The 12,928-nt window shown below is 36.2% G+C and overlaps 1 protein-coding gene across 1 annotated transcript in view; it reads left to right on the plus strand.

Annotated features, from left to right (window-relative positions):
- Nucleotides 1-11,173, plus strand: part of LOC122845862 (ryanodine receptor 3-like) — a 118,063-nt gene extending 106,890 nt beyond the window's left edge. The window contains exons 95-110 of the mRNA XM_044142373.1: nucleotides 434-1,746; nucleotides 2,888-2,943; nucleotides 3,077-3,251; nucleotides 3,800-3,886; nucleotides 3,977-4,171; nucleotides 4,880-5,010; nucleotides 5,095-5,137; nucleotides 5,256-5,383; nucleotides 5,492-5,552; nucleotides 5,645-5,791; nucleotides 6,893-7,027; nucleotides 7,121-7,277; nucleotides 7,978-8,042; nucleotides 8,457-8,557; nucleotides 9,175-9,226; nucleotides 9,931-11,173. Of these exons, the coding sequence (XP_043998308.1) occupies nucleotides 434-1,746; nucleotides 2,888-2,943; nucleotides 3,077-3,251; nucleotides 3,800-3,886; nucleotides 3,977-4,171; nucleotides 4,880-5,010; nucleotides 5,095-5,137; nucleotides 5,256-5,383; nucleotides 5,492-5,552; nucleotides 5,645-5,791; nucleotides 6,893-7,027; nucleotides 7,121-7,277; nucleotides 7,978-8,042; nucleotides 8,457-8,557; nucleotides 9,175-9,226; nucleotides 9,931-10,026 (2,942 nt within the window). The 3' untranslated portion in view covers nucleotides 10,027-11,173. The remainder of the gene's footprint in view (nucleotides 1-433; nucleotides 1,747-2,887; nucleotides 2,944-3,076; nucleotides 3,252-3,799; nucleotides 3,887-3,976; nucleotides 4,172-4,879; nucleotides 5,011-5,094; nucleotides 5,138-5,255; nucleotides 5,384-5,491; nucleotides 5,553-5,644; nucleotides 5,792-6,892; nucleotides 7,028-7,120; nucleotides 7,278-7,977; nucleotides 8,043-8,456; nucleotides 8,558-9,174; nucleotides 9,227-9,930) is intronic.
- The last annotated feature ends 1,755 nt before the right edge of the window (nucleotides 11,174-12,928 follow it).

Below are 12,928 nucleotides of genomic sequence, written 5' to 3' on the forward strand. Positions count from 1 at the left end.
TGAATGCTTTATGGCAAAGCAGGTTTGTGTCTTAGAATGGGTAAGTCAAAGTCCAGACCTACATCCAAATGAATCTGTGGCAGAACTTACAGATGGTCTTTATTCTTGTTGACCTTGGTATATATTACTGGTGGAGACATTCCCCAAAAAACATTGTGCTGTAATTCCATCCAAAGGTGGTTTTACAAAGTCCAATCAGATACACTGAATACAAAATGCTTGTCACATTTTCAGAGAGTTATTTGTAACTAATTTTGAAAACCATGTGACATTTCCCGCTGCTTTGTTGTTTTATTGCAAAAAATCCCAATTAAAATAAATTGACGTTAGTGGTTGGAACATGACAAAATGCAAAAAAGTTCAGTACTACACCTTTTGTCCCATCAATGTAATTCCTAACAAACCCTTATCCGAACACTTTGTTGCTTAACAGGTAACGTTGTGAATGGAACTATTGGCAAACAGATGGTTGACACCTTGGTGGAGTCTTCAAGTAACGTGGAGATGATTCTGAAATTTTTTGACATGTTCCTCAAGCTGAAGGACTTGACGACATCAGACAGTTTTAAGGAATACGACTCGGAGAGTAAAGGCGTCATTTCTAAGAAGGACTTTCAAAAGTCCATGGAGAACCAAAAGCAGTACTCTCAGTCTGAAATTGAATTTCTTCTCTCCTGTGCTGAGGCTGACGAAAACGACATGTTTAGCTACAAACAATTTGTGGAGAGATTTCATGAACCAGCAAAGGACATTGGCTTCAATGTGGCTGTATTGCTCACCAACCTCTCGGAGCATATGCCCCACGACGCTCGTCTCTCTACGTTCCTTAACCTGGCTGAAAGCGTTCTGAGCTACTTTGAGCCTTTCTTGGGTCGTATTGAAATCATGGGTGGAGCCAAACGCATTGAGAGGGTCTACTTTGAGATCAGCGAGTCAAGTCGCACGCAGTGGGAAAAGCCTCAGGTGAAAGAGTCAAAGCGGCAGTTCATATTCGATGTGGTCAATGAGGGCGGGGAGAGTGAGAAGATGGAGCTGTTTGTCAACTTCTGTGAGGACACCATCTTTGAAATGCAGCTGGCTTCTCAGATCTCAGAGCCGGATCCTGTTGAGCGTTCTGACGAAGATGAGGACGAGAGCCCAAATGTAGTAGAGAACCAGGATGAGGAAGAAGAGGAGAACATCATGATGGAGTCTTCCTCAGCTTTCACAATTGCCTGCATCTCAATGAGAAAGAACCTGTGTCACTTCCGACAACTGCTCACTCTGAAGAGCATGAGGCGGCAATATCGGAAATTCAGGAAGATGAGTGTGAGGGAGATGGTGAAGGGCTTCTTCTCTTTTTTCTGGATGATCATCACTGGTCTTTTCCACTTTATCTACAGCCTGATTTGGGGTTTCTTCCACATCTTGTGGACCACTATGTTTGGGGGTGGCCTGGTCGAAGGGGCTAAGAATATGAAGGTGACAGACATTTTGGGAAACATGCCTGACCCCACTCAGTTTGGGATTCATGGAGATGTCCTGGAAACGGAAAAAATGGAGGCCAACGATGCCTCAGCATTGGAGGAGATGGGTCAGATGGCTCAGGGCGTTGCAGCGGAGGCTGACCTCATGGCGGAGCTGCTCAACATACAGCCAAAGAGGGAGGGCAAGCATGGAACTGAGCCAGGCTTGGGGGATGTATCGGAGGTGGTGGTGGGAGATGCTCCATCAATAGCGAGTGCCGTCAAGCAGAAGAAGGCACAGGTCAGTAATGATACCTTTCAAAGTACTGTATTTGTTCTTCAAATTCTTCAAATGTAGTCTTGTTTATATCATCCATGTCTATTATTGGAATATTATGTGATAAAGCAACACAAAGCTGAGCCTAATTGTGGAGTGAAAAAAAATATGCATTATTTATTTTTTTTTTTTGCAATATTATTAAGCCCCTTGTTTTCTAAATGCTTTACATAAAGTAATGAGCTATTATTAGCTAATAACTTTTTTTAAATACCCATTACGTTATTTAAAAACATAATGGTTTATATTTGAGCTACTAGCAACATCAGCAAATGTAGACTAGAGTTAAGTTTTTAATGACAAAATGAAATTTTCAAAAATGGAAAATGTTACATAAACCAAAAGTATTAATTTTCAATAATCACATTTTTTTTTCTCTATTTTCTGTTATTTCTTTAGAAATAGAACCACATACATCAGGCAACTTTTACTCAAAACCAGATCTGGGTTCACCCAAATTTGCATTTAGTTCATTTTTAACCATTTCAAACACTTATTTAAATCATGTTCCTGTTGTTAATAATAGGCTGTTAATGGGACCAAGAAAATAAAAATCTGTCGATACATGGCCCTAAAAATATGGGACTATATACTTGTTTTTACATTTATGATGTATAATAATTTACAGATCCTTAGACAATTTTGGACCATGTGGAAAAAAGTCTGAACAACACTGCCATGTTGGTTTGTTAGGAAACATTGGTGAACATCAGAAAGACCAAAGAATACAGCAGTCAGACATATAGACATATTCATGTGTTGAAAAACAATGTAATTGGAGAAAAGAAGTTCTACTTAAGTATTAAATCAGGTCGCTTGCTTACATATACAGACTGTTCTTTTCAGATATTTATTTGTAAGGCATTTCACAATTATACATACCCGTCACGAATCCCAATGGAAAACATTCACATCGCTAGTAATGAAATTTGCGGTTGCAGTCTGACAAAATGTAAAAAGTTTCCTGGAGCATGCATGTTTGTGCAAAGCAAAAGCAAAATAGATTAATTGTGAACCATAACTGCCTTGTGTATTGTGTCATAATTTCTTTTGTGCTTCAGTAATTTTGACTTGAAAGTAAATGTTGAACACAATTTTTTAACAGATGGCTGCAAAGAAGGCTTCAAATGGAGACTACAAATCAGACTCAGAGAAGGGAGAGTGAGTGTAGTTTTTCATAAAGTACAAACTTTGTGCTTGTATGCATAAAAACACTCCTGCATTCACTCTTATCATTCAAACACTTTCTTTCTCATGTACTTCACATTGTTACTAGTGGAATTTATGTTTGCAGTTCAGAGGATGGTGAGAAAAAGGACCATGACAAGGCCAAGGACGAAGCTCCACCACAGCATTCAATAGAGGAGAGAAGAGCACCAAAGAAGAGGCTCAGCCTGAGGAAAGAACCACCAGAGGCCTTTATGGCCAGCTTTCTGGCTGGCTTAGAAATCTACCAGACTAAGATGCTGGTCAGAAGATTACCTATGATTACTCTTAACACCAAATCAAATCCTTTCGCTTGGCCAAAGCATCTTAAAATGCTTTGGCCAAGCATTGACTAACAAGGAAATATTCACTGTTCATCAGGTTTAACAATGGATAACCAAGCACACCCACACATTACTTTGGAGGCAGTTGTCATGACAACAGAAAAACATACATGGACTTAAAATTACATACAAATATTTTGCCTTTTTTGCAGACTTTAACCACCTAATGTTTTTTTTCATTCATTCTGATTGAAAGTTTTTGTCTCAGTATTTCAAAAGCTCACCTGTGATGTTTCTGAGCAGATGTTATGAATAGCTGTCAATCTACAGTATTTAGCCTGCAACATTAAGTTTAGACTCTTCATAAAAACCTGATCACATATCAACATGAAAATTTATTGCTTACAACAAATGCATTCTTAGTTCATTTTAAAAAAAATGAAGCACCAGAACTGTAAAGTAAACTGTAATTGAATAAGTTGCAGATATAACTCATGCAGAAATTGTTCTCATAATTTTTTTTATAGAACTACCTGGCTAGAAATTTCTACAACTTGCGCTTCTTGGCACTTTTTGTTGCCTTTGCAATCAACTTCATACTTCTCTTCTACAAGGTACATTTGTTTTTAAACCATTTTGATATTACGATTGAGGATTTGACCTTGTTTGCTTTTTTTTTACATGTTAATAAAATTCTCTTTTAGGTGACTGGTGAATACACCGAAGATGAAGACCCCTGGAACCGGAGAGGCAGAGTAGGAGAGGAGGAGGATGAAGGGGCACTCGAGTACTTTGTCCTGCAGGAAAGCACTGGTTACATGGCACCAACACTTCGTTGTCTGGCAATACTACATACCATCATATCTTTCCTGTGTGTGGTGGGATACTACTATTTGAAGGTATAGTGACAAAAAAAATGTCATTATGCAAGCTGTCCTTTGCAAAACTATTAATTTCCTTGAACTTTAGCATTATCAGCACAAAATCATATGATGGCTATAAGTATATGTGTATATACAAAGATCAATTTTAACTTATTTAAGATTGTAAATATCACCATAGTTATGTTTATATATTTTCTGACATCGTTTGCACTGTTTTGGAGCTGGCTTTAATATCATTATACATATGTACAGTGACAACCAATAAATTCTTTTCTATTCTATTTGTCAGATTACAACATCACATATGTATTCTGGTATTTAATGTGTTAGATCAACACAAGATAGTACATAATTGTAAAGGGTCATAAATGGCACCATGAAGTAGCACCATAAACTTTATCACTCACAAGTAGGAAAACATTCTGTATCATGACAGATAGCTAGATTTTTTTTTTTCTTGAGTGGGAACCATCTTGAAAACCTCATAAAATAGCTTTTCTCTGCCTCGATAAAAATAAAGCTGTAAAAAAAACACTCATGAATCTTATTGCTATTAAAATTTATTCTTAGGATTTCCATTGTACTTTTGAAAGACTTAAAATTTTGATTTTGACTTCTTGAACCTGAAATTCAGTTTAGTATTTATAATCTCTTTTTCTCTAAAAATCATGGGATGTTAGTGTTTAAGACTTTAGTCTAAAAATGTGTTTTTCTTTGCTCAAGGTGCCTCTGGTTGTGTTCAAACGAGAAAAGGAAATAGCTAGGAAACTGGAGTTTGCAGGCCTCTATATTACTGAGCAGCCGTCTGATGACGACATTAAAGGACAGTGGGACAGACTGGTCATCAATACCCTGTGAGTCAGTCACATCACTGGTATTTCTCTCTGAGCTGTAACAATGGCTTAATTTTTATTTGTGCTTTTGTGGCTTTTTATCAGCTCCTTTCCCAATAACTACTGGGATAAATTTGTCAAACGCAAAGTAAGTTGTTTAAATATTTGTTTTCTTGGTTAAATCTGTAATCCACACAAGCTTTAAAGTGAAACCTCCCTGCTCGTCTTCTCACTTGTTTGTTTATTTTTGTGACTGCTGTTTGCAGGTGATAAAAAAGTATGGAGACCTGTATGGAGCAGAGAGGATAGCAGAGCTGCTGGGATTGGACAAGAGTGCTCTGGATTTCAACCCCACAGAGGAAACGGTTGCCAAGGAGGCATCACTAGTGTCATGGTGTGAGATTGGAGCAATAAATAGCTACTAGACTGGAGCTGCATATGAAAAAAATGGAGGGCAAACAGAAAATATGAATGATTAATATCAGCTTCTTTCCTTTTCCAGGCTGAGCTCAATCGATACAAAATACCACGTCTGGAAATTGGGAGTGGTGTTTACAGACAATGTAAGTTAACATGAAATGTGACAATCATATTGTGGCATTTTCCTTTTTGTGTCACTCAGTTATTGATTCTGATCATTTTGTGTCTGCAATAGTCATTCCTATATTTAGTTTGGTACACAACCATGTCCATTCTTGGGCACTACAACAACTTTTTCTTCGCTGCCCATCTGCTGGACATCGCCATGGGTTTCAAGACCCTCCGCACAATCCTGTCCTCCGTCACTCATAATGGCAAACAGGTAAGAAGAAGGAGGCAAGTCTTCTTCTAGACAACAGGGGTCAGTGCTGAGTTAAGGATTGAGGTTAAGGTTTGTGTGAGGCACATAATAGTTTTAGCCTAGAAGCTACAATCTGCAAAAGAAGATCACAGTCTTTAATTGTTGCTTTGTAAGTCAAGAGAAGTGCTGAAAAGATCCTATTTTTTGAAGAGTAGAATTTTTAATTGAAATATTTTAAACAACAAACCAACTTTAACTATATCACTGCAATTGCATATACAGTTAAATCTGAGTGCACTAGTTAAACTAATTTTAATAATTGACAAATATAACTTGAGTAAATACAAAAGGCAGTTTTAAAATTATGACTTTTTTTTTTTAAGTGGAGAAGCTACCAAACCCATTCTAGCCTTTTGTGAAACAATTAATTGCCTTCCTTGTTAAATCATAAATTAACTGCATTTTGGAGCATTTTGGTTCAACTAAAACCAGGCTTGAATACTGCCTGACCTGTATGTGCAGGTTTTTTTTTTTTTTTTTGAAAAACAACTTATAGGTTATGTGTTGCAATATGCAGTAAGGCTGATAAAGAATTAAGCTAAAATGACTTTAGCTTTCTCATTGAAATTTTCTTACAATCTGGACCGCAACTATAAAATAACCAGAGGCATAAATCAAACTTTAGTTTCATGATAGTCTCAGAGGTGAGAGAAAATCTAAAATGTTTGAGACCTTTGGGAATTACTGACACTTTTCAAAGTTATTGGCCTGTGGGTAGATCCATCAATCATATTTATAGTCCAAGTATAATTTTTTGCAGCTTCCTTGATTTTATCTTTCAAGCTGACAAGCTGATTAGTGTTTGGGCCAAGTCTGGACAGTGCTTTATGTTAGATGTAAAATGAAATGTTTTAAATTAGATTTATTACTCGCAAATAAATGTTGTAGCTCTTTTGATCTCACCTGCTCCTCTCTATCAAGATCCCGCGATTCTCCTTGTTAAAGAGAACAAATGGTGATTGTCAAACCTGCCTCTGCTGTGCTGATTATGTGTCAAACCAAAACAAGTAATAACAGTACAGTGGCAGATGGTAAATTACTGTTCCCCATTTTCCTCTGCAGCTTGTGTTGACAGTCGGCTTGCTGGCAGTCGTGGTCTATCTCTACACTGTGGTGGCCTTTAACTTCTTCAGGAAGTTCTACAACAAGAGCGCAGATGACGATGAGCCAGACATGAAGTGTGATGACATGATGACGGTGAACTGAAGATGCCATTTAATTGTTTTTTCTCCAACTTAACTTGTGTCTCATTTTCACACTTAAAACAATCCTCCAATTTTGTTTTCGTAGTGCTACCTGTTCCACATGTACGTTGGGGTGAGAGCAGGAGGCGGCATTGGGGACGAAATTGAGGACCCGGCAGGCGATCCATATGAACTCTACCGCATCCTTTTTGACATTACGTTCTTCTTCTTTGTCATTGTCATCCTGCTGGCTATCATTCAAGGTAGGTTTGTCGAGTGTACATACAGTCTTTACTAAAAATATTTTTAGGAAAGGATAAAACGATCTGTTTTATTTGGCTCACAGATGCTTTCTGATATTTATTATTACATACTCCTCACTTCCCATTCAACTCTTAGATTTTGTCATATTATAGCCGCAAACTTGATTGTTATTTTTTGGGGATGGAGAGGGTGATAAAAGACAAAATGGTGCAAAACAAAAGTGGTACCTGTCAAAAAAGTCAATACATGCGGAAATGAATAGATAGCTTGATAAAATAATTAATGTCTTAAATATTTTATGAAAAAACACACTTTCTAAACTTATTTGACAGTTTAGAACTTTCACATATTAGACACATAAACTAATATGTTTATCATCTTTAAAAGTTTTTTAAAAAAAGTTTTTTAAGACTTTTTAAAACTTGCAAACAGTTGCAAACTTGCACCATATATATATATATATATATTTATATATATATATATATATATATATATATATATATATATATATATATATATATATATATATATATATATATATATATATATATATATATATATATATATATATATATATATATATATATATATATATATATATATATATATATATATATATATATATATATATATATATATGGTGCAAGAGGATGATGCTTATTGCTTATTTGTGCCCTTAACATCTGTTTGTGGATGTAGGTTTGATCATTGACGCCTTTGGAGAACTAAGAGATCAGCAGGAACAAGTCAAAGAAGACATGGAGGTAAGAAAATGTTATACACAATTTAATGGGGATTTTGACCAAATTTTCAGGATTATTTTTGTCAATAGTGGATGTTTTGTGTCTGTCAATACATACATTTAACTATTACATACATGATGGGGTAATCTTAGACAAAATATATGATGGAGGCAACGTAAAATTGCATGCTTTTTTCACACTACATACAACTTAGCAGGCCTTCTTCAGAGTAATTTTCTCAGCCTTAGTATTCACATCAAACATGAATCAGGTGCTGACAAGTGTGATGTTACAATCTTAGATTCATTCAAAACTACCGGAGATATGAAATCACCATGGGGGAGAATGCCTTATATCACACTTACCAAATACAAGAATGCTAGTGAAATAAAGTAGAATAAATCCTATAAACATATTTTTATCTTCTGCCCTCAGACCAAATGTTTCATTTGCGGCATTGGTAATGACTACTTTGACACAACGCCTCATGGCTTCGAGACTCACACCATGCAAGAGCACAATTTGGCCAACTACCTGTAAGTACAAACCTGCACTGTAATTAGTATGTCCATTTTTCCCCATTATGTGTTGCTTTTGATCTGTAACTACTTGACTGATAGATTTAGCACATTGGCACAGTACTTGGGCCAAATTATCCAGATCACTCGATCCAGGATATGTCCCTCCCCCCATGTGCTTCCTCTGAACTCCCTGCTTGGCCATTGCTTCTGCATAACACCACTAACAACAAAAAGTCTCAGTCCATTTGCTCTCACAGTCAGCTAGCCGGTGGATCCGAGACGACCTCATTATCTCGCTTCATTACTATTTAATGCTATGAACTTTATTGGAAAATAGGTTTGCAATACTGCACTCTCATCCAGTATTCATTATGAACCGGCATGCTGTGACGCCCACAGAGATATGGTGGCTCGTTGCCATTTACACCTGATTTTGGAAGCAGCAGGTGATTCGGGGATGGAGGCAGGGTTTTGTTGCTTTGTTTAGACTCTCGCCTCAGGCATTGATTGTCCAAAAATAATGTAGCATCATGTAGCAAATTTGAATCTGCACATCTCATTTTCTCTCTCTCTTGTCTGTGTGCAAGTCTGTGGAATGTTACAAACTAACAGTGATGTTTTTGTTTTCGAAGGTTTTTCCTGATGTACCTCATCAATAAGGATGAAACAGAGCACACTGGCCAGGTAGAGTGTCTTCTTAGTGCTCTTAGTAACTACTAGGAAAATTGTACAAAACCTCAACAGCCCGGCTCCTCATGCCGGTGATAGTAGTAACACACACCTGTGGGTTGGCATCCCGTCCCTCAACTAGCAATAGATTTCTCTTTGTATTGAGATTACCAATGATTACAAATCTTGTTTTACCGGTTTTTACAGCTTCACGGGTTATTAAGGGCACTGTCAGATACAGAACTTTGCTGTCTAAACCACAAATACATTTTCCATACAAATATGGCATTAATAGAATTTACTGCCATAAAGAATTGTCACAACAATAATTAAATAGAACGAATACCAAGGAACAAAGTACATATTTCCCCTCCCTATTCATAACATGTTACCTTCTTATCGGACTGACAAAGGGATTACATATTATAATGATCGTAATTCTATCCCTATAAGATCCTTCAGTCATCTGTCTGTTCTTGTTTGGCTATAAAGATGTAAAACCAGTTGTCAGCTACTTTGGTTTGAGGAGCGCCAAACTAGTTTACTAGTTAAGCTAAAACTATCACATTCCAAGTGCTGAGAATATGAAGAGAGCAATTTATCCTGAATCAGACAGAATCGCTCCCTCTGATGTGTAAAAATGTTGTGTGAGGATTTCAAGTTCCTTAATGTAAGTTGGCTTTACTAATATCATAAGACTGTCTCTGCTTGGTGCCCAGGAGTCCTATGTGTGGAAGATGTATCAGGAGCGCTGCTGGGATTTCTTCCCAGCTGGAGATTGCTTCCGGAAGCAGTACGAAGACCAGCTGGGATAGAGAAGATGCATTTTCCTCTCCTCTTTTCAGACAGATACAACACACATACACGCACCCAGTCAACCCAGCATTTCTTTGGAAATGTTTGGCAAGAAACTTAAAGAAATGTTTTTATTAAAAACAAGAGATGAGTGGAGGTCATGTTGATCGCCACTGTTGGTACAAAAAGAACCTCTGACTTACTCAGACTTATTTGATCTGTTTTAGATTCGGGACTTGTTATTGACGTGTGTTGCCTTTTCAACAACATAACCCCAAGTTATTGCACAATTATTTTTAATATTTATTTATTTATAGTGTTTTGGAAAAATAGTGGGTGTGTGGGGTTATCAGACAATGTTTCAGTCAATATTATGCACAATGTATGAATGTCGAACCTGAGACTTAATGCCAAAAGAAAAGCAGAGAAGTGTAGGAGATATACTTAGTGGGCAAAAATGTGACTACAGAAAAGTTTTATTCAGATGTTGTGATATTGCATATTAAAGTGACGTTTCTAGAGAGAAGTGGCAAAAGGTAAAATAAATGCCTAAAATTCTTTATGAAGTGCCTTACAGTACTGTATCTACATTACAATGATGCTATGCAAAATGTTTTGGTTTTTTTCCGTATTGTATGTTATACAATAGTCTTACTGGAGCGATAATCTGTTAATTGACCAGATACAGTACGTAGTTTGTGGTTGAACGTGGAAGAAAAAACGTTGGTATTTCCTATTTTGTTGCTGAATGCAGCATAACTTCAAATGTTCGAGATACAGTGTAAAAACAACAAATGGAATAAACCGATCATCCCTCAACGTCAACAAAAAAAAAAAAAAAAAGAACTGCTATTGTATGGCGATTTGTATGTAAAAGCTTTGCTGATCTGTGCATTTCTTTTGATGGAAAAGAAATAAATTGTTGAAGAACAAATAATGTTTGTACATCTTTCCGGTTGTGGAAGTGCTTTTCAAACACAAAGCTGCAAGATATGCCAACACATAAAAGCAGGATGTGATGTCTGTCCATTATGCTGGATGTAATTTTTGTTTCTTCTTAGTAATATAGCTACATTAGGTTAGTTGAAAATAAATTGATGATCATAAATAAATCAGTCCATAGCTTTTTAAAACCACTCTCCTGTATGTTTACTTCCTTTGCTTGGGATTTTACACTAAAGGAAGCATGAGAACATCATCTGTATATGCCTCGGGATTTAGAGTGAATGTAACATCAACAGAATACCAAAGACTTTTGTTGAAAAAATAAGTCATTAAAATCAAATTTATTATCAATTCAACCATGGATACCTAACAAAGTACCCACTAATTCAAATCTATAAACTACCTATTAAAGACAAATAATAAACCACCAAAAAAATACTGAAAAGCGCAATAGTTAATCGATGAAGATCTGAAACTGATTCCCAAGTTTTCTTTAATGCTGCCATTGTGCAAAAGGTTGTATGTATGTTTGTGTATATGTAATAAAAATAAATTTGGGGGTAAATATTATAGGAAAAATTATCATTGTTTTCAAATGATGTTAAAGGAAGCAGAATTATTGTCTACCTAAAAGTTACCCTAATCCAAATTTTGCTGCTGGAGGCAGAGCATCACCTTGTTGTTCACTTCTGTATGTAGATAGGTCAGAAACGTCTTCAAAAGGCCTGCTTTGCATAATGATAAAGTCCATAATACAGCTAGATCCAGTGCTTGTTGCTCTTTATTTGAAATTTCTTGATCTGAATTGGTGTTAAATGTTTTGTTTGGTAGACAAAAGAAACATTTTTTTTTTTTTTTTGTGGGGATCACATAAGGATTTAATTGCAATTTAATTCAAAAACTAATTCTAAAGAAGAAAAAAATGAAGGAATTGTATTATTATTTATTTAATTTTATTTTTTTTGCAACGCAATAAATCTAATTTTATTTTTAATACACCGTTCACTTATTGGCTTGAAAACGGCATCACAGAAAAACAAACTTAAATTAATTTTGTTTTCATTAGCTTTAAGCAGAAAATCATAATTAACAGAAATACAGCATTGAAAACATTCGTCTGTGAACCCTCTGAACACAGTTCCTGAATGAATAAATTTTTTGATCACATATGGATTTAATTGCAATTTAATTCAAAAACAAATTCTAACCATTGGAAACGCAATCATTATGAAATGTTAAAAATTCAATTGCCTGCGAGGAAATTATGGGAATGTTATAAAACATGATGTGATGTGACAGAACCTTCACATCATTCTGTTAAGATGACAGATAGTAGCAACAAATAACAGCCTAGCAAGGATGTTTGAGAATTTGCTTAAACAAATTCTTAAATTTGTTTGAGACAATTAAACAAATTTAAGTTTGTTTAAATGCACTATTTTAACATGAGTGCATTTAAATGGTGACTGACCTGCTGAAAGACAGTTACTGTATGCAGCACAGTTTGTTGCTATAATCTGCCAACTGTGTGCACACAGCTTTAAGCTTTACTTCTCAGTTAATTTCAGTCACCCCACACCTCAAAGCTACATCCCAGTTGTGACTTTGCTGCAGCTTTTAATCACAATGCAGTAATGATCGTGAAGCGACTGAGTAGGTGAGCACATTTGGTCAGCCAGAGTGATAGGAATGGCTCTCAGCAGGCTGCATGATGGGAGTTTTAGCCCTATTACCCACAGTGCCACCTGTCAGCCCACATCATGTCACCACACCTCAGGCACCACACAGTGCTGCAGCCTGCTGCTGAGATCCCCTCTGGAAGTAGCAGCTTTGCCAAGATTCGGATGGTCCCATGGAATATTTTACACTACTACCCTGGCACTTAAAAAGTCACATTCATTAATAAGTTTATAAAAAATGTGTCTGTCAATGACAAATTTATTTTTAATAATTCCTGAGTGCAGCATGTTAAGCAAA

This window comes from Gambusia affinis, linkage group LG16 (assembly GCF_019740435.1).
Source record: "Gambusia affinis linkage group LG16, SWU_Gaff_1.0, whole genome shotgun sequence".
NCBI classification, from domain to species: Eukaryota; Metazoa; Chordata; class Actinopteri; order Cyprinodontiformes; family Poeciliidae; genus Gambusia; species Gambusia affinis.